At 43.0% G+C, this 16381-nt stretch overlaps 1 protein-coding gene across 2 annotated transcripts in view; it reads right to left on the bottom strand.

Moving 5' to 3' along the window:
• The window catches only part of Plxnc1 (plexin C1), a 151708-nt gene that overhangs the window by 108845 nt on the left and 26482 nt on the right, over positions 1-16381 (bottom strand). For both annotated transcript variants that reach the window (XM_048418318.3, XM_085683337.2), the window contains exons 3-4: positions 5039-5173; positions 591-691 (exon numbers count right to left, since the gene is read on the bottom strand). In XM_048418318.3, coding sequence (XP_048274275.3) covers positions 591-691; positions 5039-5173 — 236 coding nt within the window. The remainder of the gene's footprint in view (positions 1-590; positions 692-5038; positions 5174-16381) is intronic.

Genomic DNA, 16381 nt, shown 5'->3' with positions numbered 1-16381 from the left:
AGGCTGGTCCCGGCGATGCTAAGAACTGCCGTGGAGAGGAAGCCGCTACAAGTCGCCCCTGAGCCTAGATGGGTCGTGTGCGTCGTAATTCAAGACCAGGCTGGGCAGATTCTGCCTGGAGACTGAGATTGTACATCAGGCCCACGGCGATACGACGAGACAATGCCATCAATAACAAGGCTTCCACAGAGCGAGCAGAATCCATGGCATGATGAGGATTCATTTGAAAATTTTCAAACATTCCTCTTCTTTTATCTTCTCTAAGGGAGAACCTTTTGGCTCGCTCTGAAGTCTTGGTGAACTTGGTAGGAAATACAAAGCAAATCCACCTACACTAGCCTCCCTTCCCGAGTCACATCCCTGCCCGCTGTCCCCAGCCTGGGTGGTCCCGCGTGGTCTGGGTCAAATGTCTTGATGGCACTGACGTGGCCAGAACCATCTTTAAGAATGAGTTACAGTTATGCCATGTGTTTTGGTCCTGGAAAGCTCTGCTCCCCCACAGCCCGGGAACGGATCATTAAAGAGGGGCAACAAGTGTTCCGGCTGCATCACACTTTCCGGAGAAGGGTGAGAAAGGATTTAGGAAATACCTTTGTAGCGGGAGGCACCAGCCGCAGTGGGGGTCTGCTGCTGCTAGGCACTCCAAGCAGGAGTTGCGCTTACTGCAGTTTGCAACAAGAATTCTCCTCACCTGCAAATGAAGAGGACATGAGTTCAGACGGAATCAACCGCAAGCAACACTGGGGTGGGGATGCGGGTGGGGGGACGCCTGCAACATCTTATCTGGCGAAGGGCCACAAAGTAGATTCATCAACCTGAGCCCTGAATGTCTCCACTGTGGCATCCAATGGCAGGTCTCCAGTTCTAGGACAGGATGCAGTGTGTAAGAACCAGCCTTCCGCAGCACAGAAGGCCATCTCTATTCACCCCAGTGACTCCTGAACCCAGAAATTCAACCAAGAGCAGATCGAAAACACCCGAAAAAAAATTGTGTCTCTATTTGCTCAGTGTATTTTCATCCTCTCGTCCCCTGAACGGTGCAGTGGTATGATTTATATAGTATTAACACTTTATTAACCGGGCGGTGGAGGTGCACGCCTTTAATCCCAGCACTCGGGAGGCAGAGGCAGGCAGATCTCTGTGAGTTTGAGGCCAGCCTGGTCTACAAGAGCTAGTTCCAGGACAGTCTCCAAAGCTACAGTGAAACCCCGTCTCAAGAAATCAAAAACCAAACCAAACACCACTTTATTCCTCCTAGGAATATTATATCAGAGGCATCATAACTAATCTAAAGATAATTTAACGTATATGGGAGGAATGTATACAGGCTATATGCAAAATTTTGAAGGATCTCAGCATCCACAGATTTTGGTGTCTTGAGGGCTTTGTGGAATTGATCCCCAGAAGGTATCAAGAGGACGGTATTCCCAGACTCGCCTGTGGCTGAGACTCTTGCCAAGTCTGGGGTGGAGTCTTGGAGACTGTATTATAGGAGCCTTCTCAGGTGAGTCTTACCATAGTCATATTTCTGATCTGTGGATAACTATTTCCATGGGGCTCACAGAGCCAGGTCACCTGATTTTCACACAGGGACAGTCAATATTGTCAGTTGCACTATGGAAACGAGCATCTAGGAACAGCAGTGGTTCTGTCCCAGAATGATCAGCATGAGTTTGGCAAGGGATGCAGAAATGAAGTGGTAGTAAGGTATCTCCATCACTTTGGCTCCCGGCTCAGTGACTCACCCCCATTCCAGGGTGTGAAACAGGAGGAGACAGGGCTGAAGGTGCGGTTTAATAGTGGAGCCCTTGTCTAGCATGCTCAAGGTGCTGGGTTTGGTTCCCAGGACTACAAAAATGAAACAAAAAGAAATAGAGGAGGGATTAAAATAATCATTCCCTGTCCTGAGAGAGAGACAGAGAAAGACAGAGAGAGAGAGAGAGAGAGAGAGAGAGAGAGAGAGAGAGAGAGAGAGAGAATGAGAATGCCTTTCTCATTTATCAGTCAACGGTGCAGGGCAGATCCAGGCTGCAGGCAGAGGCGGTGGCAAACATGGAGTGCCTAAGTATCGCCTGGCACATTTTCTGAAGGCACAATTGCACAGCGGGTAGTGAGAAAACTTGTGGAACTCATTATCCTGGGAAGCTGTGCATGCTGGGAAGTACAAATAGAGGAATGGAGAGTTCTAGAAGGAGTTTGTGGAGAAAATGGGGGCATATTCTGAGGAGGAGCCTTCAGGTCCAGGCTGATTCGTGCAGGATCCCTGTGCGCCCTCTTCCTTCCCAGTTCCCGGTGCTGCTGGCAAGACGCAGCCGGAAGACTGCAAGTCTGAGCCAGAATTAACCGGAGTGTGGATATTTATTTCCTTGTAGCTCACAAAACATCTTTTTAATTCTGAGGGATTTTATTAAGTGCCACATAATCTCTCTAACCTTGTTTTGTCGTCTGTAAAAGCGGCACCAGGACAGAGCCGACTTTACGGGGTTATTACAAGCAGAGTGTGAAGCATACTAAATAATTTGTGTCGTAAGTCCCAGCTATTGCTATTATGGGAGAAAACGGCGCCATGGTCCAGCAAACACGAACCCCTAGGCTGAAAGAGTCAGTAAGTTTCCTTAGCACGGGCTTGTGTGAGCCTTCGAATGTGCCCAGCACCATGACACTGTAGAGGCATTAATAACAATGGGTGATAAGACCCTTTTCGCCGAGAGTCTTTGATCTAGAACATTCTTCAAGAATGACCATTGAGAGTATTTAAGCACAAATGTAATAACTGTGTAAGAGATAAGATACTATAAATATTTGCATTAGACATGCTTTCTGATGAACACACTATTTCTTGTCAGTACATATATCTGCATATGATTATGTTTATCGGGCACATGTTGATAACATCCTACAGATTTCTCATGGCTTTTCAAATTAATATCTTTTTAGGGGTGATGAAAGAAATTCTTTACATTTGGTTTCTCTGGTGATCATAATGGCCCAGCCACAGTCAATGAGTAGCGTTTTTTTTTTTCTTTAGTTTTAGACAGAACTCACTATCTAGCCCAAGTCTAATTTGCAATTTGCAATCCTCCTGCCTTAGCCTCTTAAGTACTATGATTTCAAGGGTGCTCTACCATGGTTGGCTAAGTAATAGAACCTCTTGCAATAATACTAAAGTGAAGAATATGGAGACAGTAAGTTTTGACACCCCCTTGAAAACCGTCTCGACGGCCTTCAGGCTTAAGTGATTAAGGATTGAAAAGTCTTTATTTTCTAGGAAGTGAAGTTCTGAACGACTGGTCTGTTCACAGCGGTCTTTCGCCCACAGCACTGGATTTTGGAGTTCTGGAAGTGTCTTTGCGGGCATTGATGGGAATTTATGAGCTAGTTGCAACATTTCGAAAAGCAAAATGGAAAAACATGCACCGATTAAACCAGACTTCCAGTATCTTTGCTTTGGGCCGTTGGAATTCTATCGGCTCTGCAGGGCGGCACAGGCAGTCCCCGGGCTGGCAGTTTTGAGATGCCCTTGAGAAATAAAGCTTGGGAGTGAGAACGGTTACTTAATAAACACCGTTTGTTGAATAGACAAAAGTCCTTTAAATGTGGGATCCCAGGGAAGAGACAGAATAAGGAGGGTTTGAATGTCAAAGCGAGCCTGCCCAGAAGGCCGTGGGAGGTTCAGATGCGACCATCCTAACGTGGTCATTGGATTATCAACGGCTTTTCAAACCGCGAAGAGCAACGTGGCCTTTTTAAGAGTACTTGATACTGCCGCCCCTACCCTGACTCAAAAAGCACATGAAGGACGGTCATTGCTCTCCTCCTGAGAATGACTGAAAGAGAAGAGAAATGAGAAATGAGAAATGGGGGAAGGGGAAGGGCACCTGTGACAGCCTTTACATAATTACCTTCCTCATGCGTGGTGTGTTCAATGGGTCATGGGTCAAAGCTATCGGGCCAGGATAGTCTATCTTTCACAAGTTTGGAATTTGGTGTCATTTTGTATGGGCTTCAGAATTAGAGCAAATTTTGAGTTCTAGCCTTCTTGAAGATACATACAGACACACATATACATATTATATATGTGTGTACAGGTATATCATTGATACACACAGTATATATGTATTTGCACACATACATTATAAGTGCATATGTGCATTACACATGTATACATACATACCATGTATGTATATGTGCATATCCATACATATGTATAATTTATATTTGCAAATATTTCTATGCATACACAAACATTGCACACATTCATATATATATATATATATATATAAAATCTTCTGAAACTACTTAACTGTTCCAAGTCTTAGACTTTTCATATGTAAGTTGAGTAAGAATTTTATTAACACATTCTATTAGATTTATTTATTACATCCATGTGTACATGTATACACAACTCTGGGCATATACAGAAAGACCATACAGAGAACAATGACTCACATAGTCTAAGAACTCAATTTCAAATTGTGTTTCCTTTTATTGAAGATGGAGAAAACGTTGAGAGGGTATTGTTTTTATTTCAGCAAGCAGAAACAAGAAAAACTGAAACATCCAGATAGATTAAGAGAGTGTGTGTGGAGGGGGTGGTGGAGGGGGTGCTTGACATAGATTTCCTGGTTCATGAATGTGTATGAGACTGTGGCCTGATATTAACCCCGAGTTCCAAAGCCAGTCCCATTGGGCATACTCATAAACGCATCTAACCATTCAGTGCCCACACAGTAAATGTGTAAATTCAGTTACTTTGCTGATTATGTGCCCATTTGTGAGCACCCCCCCCCGAAAAATCTGGCACTGGAAATACAGCCAGTAATAAAATTGTCTAAATGGATATTATTTCTCGCTTAGTTACTGATGACAGTTTGGATGGATTTTAATTCCATGGCCATGACCCTCTGTAGGTTTCCTCAAAGCCTGCAGCGGTGTTTCAACCTGGTGGCTCAAAGTAAAAGCTTTGCCACTGGACAGAGACATACGTGAACTACGTCATGCTCATAAGTCAGAAGCAAAAAGCAGCATCTTCGCCTACCTCTTTCCCAGCTGTTAGGTAGATGTAAATGTCCTTCACGGGGTGAGGAACGATCTTGTAGAACACAGGTGTTTCTTCTTTGATCTCATAAATCACCTCCGGACAATTGGAAGTCAAATTCTCCCCGAGAACGACCTTTTGATTTTCAGAAAGAAATATAATTTCTGTTTAGTATTCTGAATTATCAGGACAGGAAGTGCCACAGCTTACCCCTGAAGTCACATGCTTCCCTACTCATGCACCATGGGCCAGCACACCCCTACTCTGAAAAGCCCATCACTGGAAATACAGCCAATCATCAAGTTGACTAGCTGGGTGGTGGTGGCACCACACCTTTAATCCCAACACTCGGGAGGCAGGGGTGACAGATCTCTGTGACTTTGAGGCCAGCCTGGTTGAGAAAGAGAGTTTCAGGACAGCCAGGGTGGTTGGACAGAAAAAGTCAGTCTTGAACAACTGAAAATAAAAATAAAATAAAATTGTCTAAATAAGTAATATTTCTTACTTCATATATATGTATAATATAAATATTATATGTATATATATGTGTGTGTGTGTGTATGTGTGTGTGTGTGTGTGTGTATAACTAGGTGAGAGAATATATTCCCTAACCATCCTCTTGTGACAAGGCTGACAATACCAAGTACAGCATACCTGTTTGGGCAGGAGACAAAAGTCACCAAAACTTCACTGACAGCCACACTTCAGTTCTGGGACAGTATTTTCACACATGGAAGTTTGTTTCCATATTTTTCTGACCAGACTTGGCTGAACAAGACACCACAAGTAACAGCTTCCCCAGTATCACACCAAGCGTGTGACCTTGAAGCCAAGGCACTGTCTGCTTAACATATATCTGCATGGGTTAATCTGTGGCTCCTCCACGGTTCCACGGAGTCATGCATTTTAAAGTAACCCCGGCAAGTTCACTGGGATAGACAAGCGTGTATGTGTTTACATATAAAATAGAAGCAGGTGTGAATCAGTATTCTGCAGTTTGGCAATTAAGACACCTGAGTGTCATTCATCTTCAGACAACAGACATTTACGGATCGCCTCTCTGTTTGGGGTTTAGGAAAGTTAACGGTGAACACAATGGACTACAGGGCAGAGTAGGTCAGGGAAAGAAATCCTCCCTCATGAAACGTACGCTGCATGGGGGAGGGGGTGGAGGATGGATGGCAGCCTCCTCGATAAACCTGGACTAATATTTATACAATACTGTTACAGGAATTCCGTCACCGGTCTGCTAGTCAATTGAGAGGATGTAAGCCTGGATAACCCAGATGTATTTAATAGATCATGGTCCTTTAACCTCCCTAAGATTTACTGCACACGACACTTAATATGTTTATGCTTTCTGCAGTGAACAATAAACACTCCTGATGGTCATCTCTAAAGTCTCTAAAGGATGATGGGGTTCTGCAATGACAATTCTACCCAGATTGTGATAACACCACTAAGCCGGTAAACACTACCCAAAGATCAGTTTTGTACTACAAACTGCTCAGGATGATTCCAGGGGTCCCCCTAGAGATGCCATCACCCCCTAGACATCAGGAAGTAATTTTAAGAACATGATACCCACATTCCCAAGAGATGGGGTGGATGGTTTTTGTTCTTCCACTGGGTTTCAGATATTTGTCATCGTGTGTGTGTGTGCGTGTGTGTTTTTAAGTTGTTTATGGTATGGTCAAAAAAGGGGCGATAGATTTGATTTTAAAAGGTATTACTGAATCTACTTTCAAACTAAAAAAGCTACTACTAGTTTTAAATAATTTACATTGGTATGGATTTTTGTATATTGATACAAATTTAAGATTATTTTTGTTATACTGTTATGCTTCTACTACTGTTTAATATATGCTGTATATTGTTATAAATTTGAAGTTATTGTCCTTTACACTGTACATCTGTTTCTATTTCTGTTTAAGGTATTTCCTATATAGCTCATACCTATACAGCTTATTTAATTATGCAATGTAAAATTTTAGTCATTAAAAGTTATTTAGGATAATAAAGAAATACAGGTTAATAGTCACCGATAACTCTAAAACTTGTAGTCATGTTAGTTAGGTTTTCTAGATATACAGAGATATATTCAGATAGATAGGTAATCTTAAAATACTTCAAATACCTACAGAATATGGCATTTAAAATGTTTAATAACTTAGACTTTTCTTGACATGAGACAAGTCTGCTCCTGACAGCATGATCTACTTCTAATGAGAATGATGGGCAACAAAGAAATTGTATATGGAATCTGTTTTCTTTGAGGCATGAACTAGCCATTAAGGCAAGAAACTGCCCTTGCCTAGACTGACAATATACTGTCCAAACTGGACAAGCAGGACACAAAGAAAGGCAACTGCTGAACTTTGCCACAACAGGGTAGTCCTTCAAATTTTCCTGCTTCTGAAAATGCCTGTCCAATATTCTAGGCAAGTAGGTCAAAGGTGGATGTCCCAACATTGCAGAGGAACCTTGGGTAACTGTCCAGGCAACCAGGCTCTTTCTGTCATTTCTCACACTTTTAAGAAGTTGCTTGCTTGCACTTCCTGCTTACTCAGATAATATTATTTCCTTCTCAGGTCTTTGATGGGGTTAAAGACTCGACAGTTACAATTATAGTTCTCCTGAATCTTGGCAAAAAGGCATATATTAGGTACAAAACTTTTAACTCTTCAGGCAAGAATAGCTAATGGAGTAATCACTACAAATTTGCCAATCACTTAGGCACTAGACATTGAGAATGTATTTCTCACTTTATAATTGTTCTAGTTGTATGTAGTTTCATTTTTTGTTAAGGTTATTACCCTTTTCTTTCTTTTTGGACAATACTTGGTAATAATTCTTATATACAGTTTTACTATGCTACATTTAAGACCCTTCTTAATTAGACAAAAAGGGGGAAATGTTATGAGAATTCTGTCACTGATCCACTAGCCAATTGAGAGGAGCATTTGGTCCCAGAGGAAGGGTTTTCTTTGGGGATGTATGTGACCAAGGAAGAGGCACCCCTTTCCAAGCAAAGAACAAGTGACAAAGGGTGTAAGTATCAGTTTGTAACTCAGTTCAGGTTCCCCATTTGTCTTTTAATATTTGTGCACAGATTTTTCTTGATAATAAATGTAAAGAAATCACTTATCAACAATACAGTTGAAAGTAACGAGTGAGATAAGTTAAAATGGAGAAGGAGAACACAGGCTCATGCTAGGTTTTAAGTACAGTGACACTGATTCAGAATCCTACAAGAGTCATTCAGGTTCTGGATGAAACTTGTCTTTTATTTTAATTTATTTTATGTGTGTGGGTCTTTTGTCTGCAATGGATGTCTGGGCACCATATTATGACCTGTGCTCAATAGAAGCCAGAAGCAAGCACTGAATCCCTTGGGACTAGAGTTACAAATAGTTGGAAGCGACCACGTGGGTGCTGGGCATTGAACACGGGTCCTCTGGAAGAGCAGCCAGTGCTCTTAACTGCTGAGCCATCTCTCCAGCTCAAAATGTGTGTGTTGGGGGATTTTCTGTGTTTTGTTTAAAGAGGCCCAGTCAGTGCAGAATCTCTGAAGTAGGAGAGACCAGTATGGTGTGAGTAGAGCAAGGTGGAGAAGGGTGATCATTGAAATACTGTGATAAAAGGGAGGGCATGGGTTCTTCTGCCTGTGTAGATCCCGCCTTTCCCTCTGCAGGGAGAGAAGAAGCCAGGAGGACGTGGTGTGTGACAGGCAATGAGGTAGGGCCCACGGGTGCAGAATGTCAGATGGGACTGCGGATGGGGACCTGGGTCAGACCTGGCTTTACCATTAAGCGGCTGGACCACTTTGAACTAAAAACTTATTAACCTCCCAGACTACCATTTCCTCTTCTATAAACGGGGACTAACAATGCCTTGCTTTGTAGGTTATGCTAAGAACCGAGTAAGAATCATGAGATACTTACCACGTAATTGGTACCCAGTGTATAATAACCTATGGCGAGATGGCAAGTTCCCTTTGGGTGGGGACCAAGTTCTAACCATCCTCACATCTGTTTATCCACCCAGTGCAGCACTATAAAAAAGGTGATGGCGTCAGCTTTCTTGCCGGTTGGGAGACAACTAGATAGATCACCTAAATTCACACTTTTATTAAAAGCTTTTAACTATTTTTCTGTGTGTTGTGGGACAGGGTGAGGGTGTGGGTATGTGAGTATGGGGGTCAAAGGACAACTTGTAAGAGACGGCTCTTTCTTTCCATTATGTGGGTCCCAGGCATTGAACTCAGGTTGCCAGATTTAGCAGCAAGCTCCCTTACCCCCCTGAGCCATCTCATAGGCCCGATGCTCACATTTCAACCAAGGTGGACGTTAGTTATATTGAAAAGAAAAAGATCAACACCTAAGATTCATTTTGGACAAAGCTATGCCCACATATCTATTGAACAGTAAAATACCTATACCAGCACACCCTTAGGCACCTTGTCAATTGCCATTTCATTGTTAGTTCTTTACCAGCAGGGCACAGGGAGCAGCTTCCTATACCCATCAACTCCTGGTACCGCTTCCGAGTCCCCCAGTAGATTTGGTGCAGCTAATCGCCAGACTACCCAGCAAAGGCGGCAGCAGCTCAGTCAAAGTCAATCTCGCTAACCAAATATACTAAATATTTCTCTTTAGAAATCCCCCATTCAAATAGCAGCAGTGAGGTCTCAGAGAAGTAGGAAAGAACTGTGGCTCATTGGGAAGCGGCTCCAGAGCCGCACTTTGCAAGGTGGTAGCCACTAACCACACAGGGCTGTTTAAATTCAACTGAAACTTCAATTTCACCCTCAGTCTGGTCATATTTCAAGGACTCAGGAGTCACCCATAGGTAGTGCTGCCATACTGGCAAGTGCAGATGTGAAATATTTCTGTCGGCATAGAAAGTTTTCAACACAGCTGTCCTACAGAAAAGAGGTAAGTGGCTGGAACCAAGGGGGCGGGCAGGCACTGAGCCCGTAAGTGGTAAACTTGCCAGGACTTGCCTAGCTCATAAGTGACCCTGTGACTGAGCTCAGAATCTAAACAGCTGCTGTGGTTCTGGAAAGGGTGGTTTAGAAGTAAAGAGAGGAAGTTTCTTAGATCACAACGAAAAGGTGGTCAAAAAGATGCTCGCATGAGCCTCAGGAACGGTTGCTGCTTCGGTCCTGCTTCAGGAAGACATCCCATCAAACATATCCCTCCCTCGGGAAAGCCCCCAGTCACTTTCTCATACTAACACTCCACCAGAGCCAAATCAAATCTTCCATGCTCACAGCCGAGGAAGAGGTCACAGAGTAAACGAAGTGACAGCAAAGCAAACAGGCAAACCCACAATGGGAGTCACTGTAGGACCCAGAACCTGGCTTTTCAGTAAGACAGTGGGACAAAATAGTGTGTGCGCGCATGTGTGTGTGAATGTGTGCTAATGTGTGCATGTGTGTGTGAGTGTGCAAGTGTGTGTGCATGTGTGTAAACATGTGTATGTACATATGTGTATGCATGTGTGTGTAAACATGTGTATGTACATATGTGTGTGCATGTGTGCCAATGTGTGTGTATGGGGGTGCACGTGTGTGCAAGTGTGCGTGTGTGCATGCATGTGTGTGTGTGTCTCTCGGAGGGGCTGCTTTAGGTAAGAGGCAACCAAATGTGTTCCAGACATTGATTTGAACCCAATAATTTTAAGTGTATCTTTAATCAATTGTGAAACTTCAGCCCCATTCAGTAGATAATCCTAAGGAATTACAGATAATTTTGTGAACTGTGATAATGACATTATAGTCACAGTTGGGAACATGATAATAATTTTTCGGGGAGGCATAATGAAATACATTGGGGTAAATGTCATAGTGTCTCAAATTTGCTTTAAAATAAGAAGAGACATAAAATAATTTAGAAAAGACTCCATCACTCATCGGAGCTCAGTGAGTTGGGAGCCACGCAGCAGCTTTGGCAGGGTCTGGTGCCAGCGACTTCTGCAGCACAGCTGGTGTAGATAGGAGGGGTGTGACACAAAGCTGTTTCCTTGACACCTTGAAGATGAGGCACCAGCAGCCTTCAACATGCCCAATTAGTGCAGGGAAGCCTTTCTTTAAAAAACAAAAACAATGTCGCCAGGTATGCTTTGCCAGGGTTTACCGATAATTTTCTAAACAAGCTTTCCTTGGCATGGCCTGCTCACCATAGACTTTGGGTGTGAACAGCCATGTGTCCAGGATGGTGGATTTCAGATCCATCTAGAAGACAATCTAGCATCAGTCATGAAAATTATGAAGCATGTATTCTTGGATCCTGAAGTCTCTGGTGTGTGTTGACATAAGTTCCTTGTAGCATCCTGTTAGAAGTAAAATCCTAAAACTACCTAAATATCAATAATAGGGAATTATGTAAACAACAGGATTCTATAAGCAACAGTGCAAACAAAATTGGGTTATGTAAACAGTGTGAAAACAAGAGTGTTCTTCAGCCATCAAAATAACTAGAGAACGCGTTTATGGTTCATATAGTATTTTAACATGTTATAGTAAACAAACATATATTCATGTAAATACAACTGTTTCAATATACATATGTGTAACGTGTTATATGTTCAACAAAAATGTGAGGGAGGAAAGGCTAGCCCCATTTTGCTTGTAGGTGTCTGTAAGCTCTTCTTAGAAAACTGCCATGAAACTTCTCTCATTGCTTATGCTGGGAATCTGGAATGGGAAATTAGGAATGAGCGGTTTCCATTGTCTATGTACTCCCTTGGTTCTTGAGGGTTTTAAACAATATCCATGAGTTATCTTTAGAAATAAAGACACAATATAAAGACCTCAACAAAAAGCCAGCCACACTGAACTTCATAGAAGAGAAAGCGGGAAGTACACTTGAACGTATTGGCACAAGAGACCACTTTCTAAATATAACCCCAGTAAAATAGACACTGAGAGAAACAATTAATAAATGGGACCTCCTGAAACTGAGAAGCTTCTGTAAAGCAAAGGATATGGTCAACAAGACAAAACAACAGCCTACAGAATGGGAAAAGATCTTCACTAACCCCACATCAGACAGAGGTCTGATCTCCAAAATATACAAAGAACTCAAGAAATTGGCCATCAAAAGAACAAATAATTCAATTAAAAAAAAATGGAGTACAGACCTAAATAGAGAACTCTCAACAGAGGAATCTAAAATGGCTGAAAGACACTTACGGAAATGTTCAACATCTTTAGTCATCAGAGAAATGCAAATCAAAACAACTCTGAGATTCTATCTTACACCTGTAAAAATGGCCAAGATCAAAAACACTGATGACAATTTATGCTGGAGAAGTTATGGGATAAAGGGAACACTCTTGTATTGCTGGTGGGAATGCAAACTGTGTACAATCCCTTTGGATGTCAGTGTGGCAATTTCTCAGAAAATTAGGAAACAACCTTCCTCAAGACCCAGTAACACCACTTTTGGGTATATATCCAAAGGATGCTCAATCGTGCCACAAGGACATGTGCTCAACTGTGTTCATAGCAGCATTGTTTGTTATAGCCAGAACCTGGAAACAACCTAAATATCCTTTGACTGAAGAATGGATATGGAAAATGTGGTACATTTACTCAATGGAGTACTACACAGCAGAAAAAAATAACATCTTGAATTTTGCAGGCAAATGGATGGAGCTAAAAAAACATCACATTGAGTGATGCAACCCAGACAAAGAAAGACAATGATCACATGTGCTCACTCATTAGTGGTTTTTAAACATAACGCAAAGAAAACCAACCCACAAATCACAATCCCAGAGAACCTAGACAACAATAAGGACACTAAGAGAGACATACATAGATCTAATCTACATGGGAGGTAGAAAAAGACAAGATCTCCTGAGTAAATTGGGAACATGGGGACCTTGGGAGGGGGTTGAAGGGGAGGGGGGAGGCAGGGAGGGGAGCAGAGAAAAATGTAGAGCTCAATAAAAATCATAAAAAAAGAAAGACACACACCATTATAAATAAATAAATAAAATAAATGGACTTAAAGTGTAACAATTTTTGAAAAAAAAAACTGCTCTTCTTTTGGCCCGATTATGCAAACAATGACCTCTACACACTGGAGAGAGAAAGAACGGGAAGTTGTCATTTTTCTCCCAAAGGTCCCAAATGCACTACTGGAAGAGGCTGGGACATCCGCTTGGGCAGTCCTCAGTCTCCTCTTTTGGCAATGAGCACAGGTTTCTCCTGACATCTCCCAGCCCAGCCAGGCCAGGGGTACAGGGGGACCTCAGGGACTTCCAATTGTGGAGTGCATGAGGGTATCTATGCAGAGACGAGAGCAAGGGAGACATTCCTCCTTGTGCCTTTGGAAAAAGAAGCGGCTCAGAGGAGCAGTGCAGGAAGCAATCGTGAGCCACAGAGACCCAACACGGGTGGAATTTTGCATAAGAGACCTTATCCAATGCACACAACACTCCACTAGGGCACGAGGCGGATTTTTATTTATTGCTTCCCGCATACGACCTTAATATAGATCTAATCTGAAGTCACCCTGCCTCCTCTGTGGATGTTCTTACATCCTTTTCACCATCCAGCCTGACCTCCAAGGAGCTCTCCCGGATCTCCTGCTTCTCCACTGGGCCCACTGTCTTTCTTTCTCCATCCCTCTTGGCTTCTTCTCAGGATGACGTGACTTTAGCCTTGGGTAATTAACTTGCTTATTTTCTGCCTTTGCTCCCCTACACACTCAGCAGACTTCTCTCTTTGGCTAACTTTCGTAGCTGCTGTTTTGAGATAGGCGTCTCACTATGTAACCCTGGCTGTCCTGAAATCACTATGAATACCAGGCTGACCTCTAACTCAGAGATCTTCCTGCCTCTGCCTCCCAAGTGCTAGGATTAACATACACAGCTCTTTGGAATCACCTCCGTATCCAAGTAACCAGAACAGTGCCTGGTATAGAACAGGTTGCAGGAAAATATTTATTAAATGAAATGCTACTCTCTTAGCACTCGAGATTTTGTAATGCTCATCACATTCTTCCAGCCAAGGCCTGTGTAGAAAACAAATGTTCCCCGATGGAGAATTTCAGTTCATGTCAACATGCTGTTTCTCTTGACATCTTCCTGAAACCGCATGGTAGGCTATTAACTAGCCCTGGGATTTTTGTTGCATGCGGAAAAGAAAAAAAAAATCCCAGCCAGGCTGCTAAAATTAAACGAGCAGAGATTTCCACACCCCACAGTCACAGGACCGCTCCATGCCACATGGTAAAGATGAAGAAGAGAAAGAAGGGACAACTAAACAAAACACTATTTCTTTGTTCCTTTCTGATTGTCGTGAGATTGAAAAGCCATGTCCAAAAAGCTAAGATGTCTTAACTTTTCTTGTTTCTCTTTCTTATTTCTCCTTCTCCGAAGAACAGATAAGCTGGTCTGTGGAAGGGTAAATGAGCCACGTGTCTTGTTTATTCTTCCAGTCAAATAGTTTTTGAGAAACGCTGGGAAGGAAACTGCCCCCCCCCCCGCCACACAAAGCAATTGTCTAATGCTGTGTCGTGGGCCCTTGTAGTTAGGACTGATACTGCTAACGTGTGAAGATGCTGGGTCTCTCTCTCTCTCTCCCGTTTCCAGTCTACTTGGTTCCCAATAGGTAGTTAGGGAAGTACAAGTCCACGGCCTGAACTCCGAATTCCACTTGTGTATTACTTGAGAGTCACCGTTCCAAGCCAGGGAGCCCCCAGACTCACGAGCCCGAAGGTGTGAAATGGAGTGAACTTGAAATAAGCTTCATATGACATTCTACACAGCCAACCACGGAGCCCATTTCAAGCTTGACACTTCCCGTGGTTTCTACTATCTGGCCCATTACCTTTGCTCAGCCCTCCCCTCCCCCCACCAGCTCCAGGCCTGTCCCCGAGTTTTTTTTTTTCTTCTTCTTCTTCTATTTTTACATTCTGTGGGAGTACTGTAAAATATTACATTTTTAAAACTTTCTCTTATGTTCACTTGAGAACCTCAATAGCCAGAAGTCCAGCAAGATTCTTCGGGAATTTCTAGCTGAATGCTGGAATTGACTTGATTTGACTCCATGGTCTGGAAAAATGAAAAGTCATTTGTAGGAACAGTATTGTCAGTACTGGCAGCCTCGCCAGTTCTGATGCAGCAAATGAGAAATACCCTTTTGCTGTTTATGTGGGCAGAGTATGACACAGAGCTTCCTGTGCCTGGCGCCCTACCTCGGCACCAAGGAAGTTGGGAAACCCTAGTTCTCCTATCGGGGGGTCATTCAAACAATATGAGCACAGAACGTTTACTGGGGAAAAGCCAAGTTCTACTGGGGGTGCCGAGGTCACTGGCAGCCCTAAGAGGGGGCTCATCTTTCAGCTGCCAGAAAATAGTCGTCCCCAAATAGGAACAAACTGAAAAAAAAACCCACAGAAACCATAGCCCCTTCTCAGAAAACCTCAAACACTGGTGTCCTGGGATCAGCCCAGGTACCTCAGTATCAGACAGAAAAGTTCACAGCTCGTCCCAAGCACTCTGTCAAGCTCCACAGATTACATTTAAACTGTAAATGCAGTTTGGCTGGAGGATAAAAGCTTGGACTCTAGGGACAGATCTTCCCCCGTTCAAATCACCTTGAACGGGCTACCTAACGCCCTAAAGCCCCAGGATTTCTCACTGATGAAGTGGGAATGGCCATGGTATTGACTTGTAAGGATTAAGTGAATTAACCCATGCAGATGCCGATTCAGGAGGGAGGTATGTTGTCAGAGTTCAGAAATGCTGGCTATTATTATTTCTCACCCGCTACCTCTACCTTCTTATCTTTCATGCTTGGAAGAAAGGTTAATGGGCAGGCAGAAAGTCACCAATTCCAAATTTCATAAATTTCATGCAGATCCCCTTATTACTTATGGTACCGCCTGGAAAAGCTCAAACTCTTCCGCTCCGCCCTTGAGATAAGGAGAACATTCTACAGGCCCAGAGTCAGCCCAAAGGAAGCCGCATCAAACGGCAGACTCTTCCACAGTTGGAGAACGCGTCGGCATGTGTTCCTAAGACGGCATACCCCGTGTGACACATGCCATGTGGATTTTCAAACACTGAGTTCGGAGTCGGCACACTTTTCCGCCGATTTCAGTGGAGATGCTGACAACGTTTAAAAACATACATATATATATGTATATATAACAAATATAACATATATTAAAAACATATATAAACATATATGAATATATATAAAGCATATACATACATATATATATATCGGAAACGATGCAAAATGGGGAAACAATGGGGGCGGGGTGGGCATGACCTGCTGCAGGACCACAAAATACCTGCTGAGAAATTGGTAGGGTAGGA

This window comes from Myodes glareolus, chromosome 26 (assembly GCF_982192425.1).
Source record: "Myodes glareolus chromosome 26, mMyoGla1.1, whole genome shotgun sequence".
In the NCBI taxonomy this organism is placed as follows: domain Eukaryota; kingdom Metazoa; phylum Chordata; class Mammalia; order Rodentia; family Cricetidae; genus Myodes; species Myodes glareolus.
The sequence above is the reverse complement of the archived record's forward strand: the minus strand, read 5'-3'. Positions and strand labels throughout refer to the sequence as shown.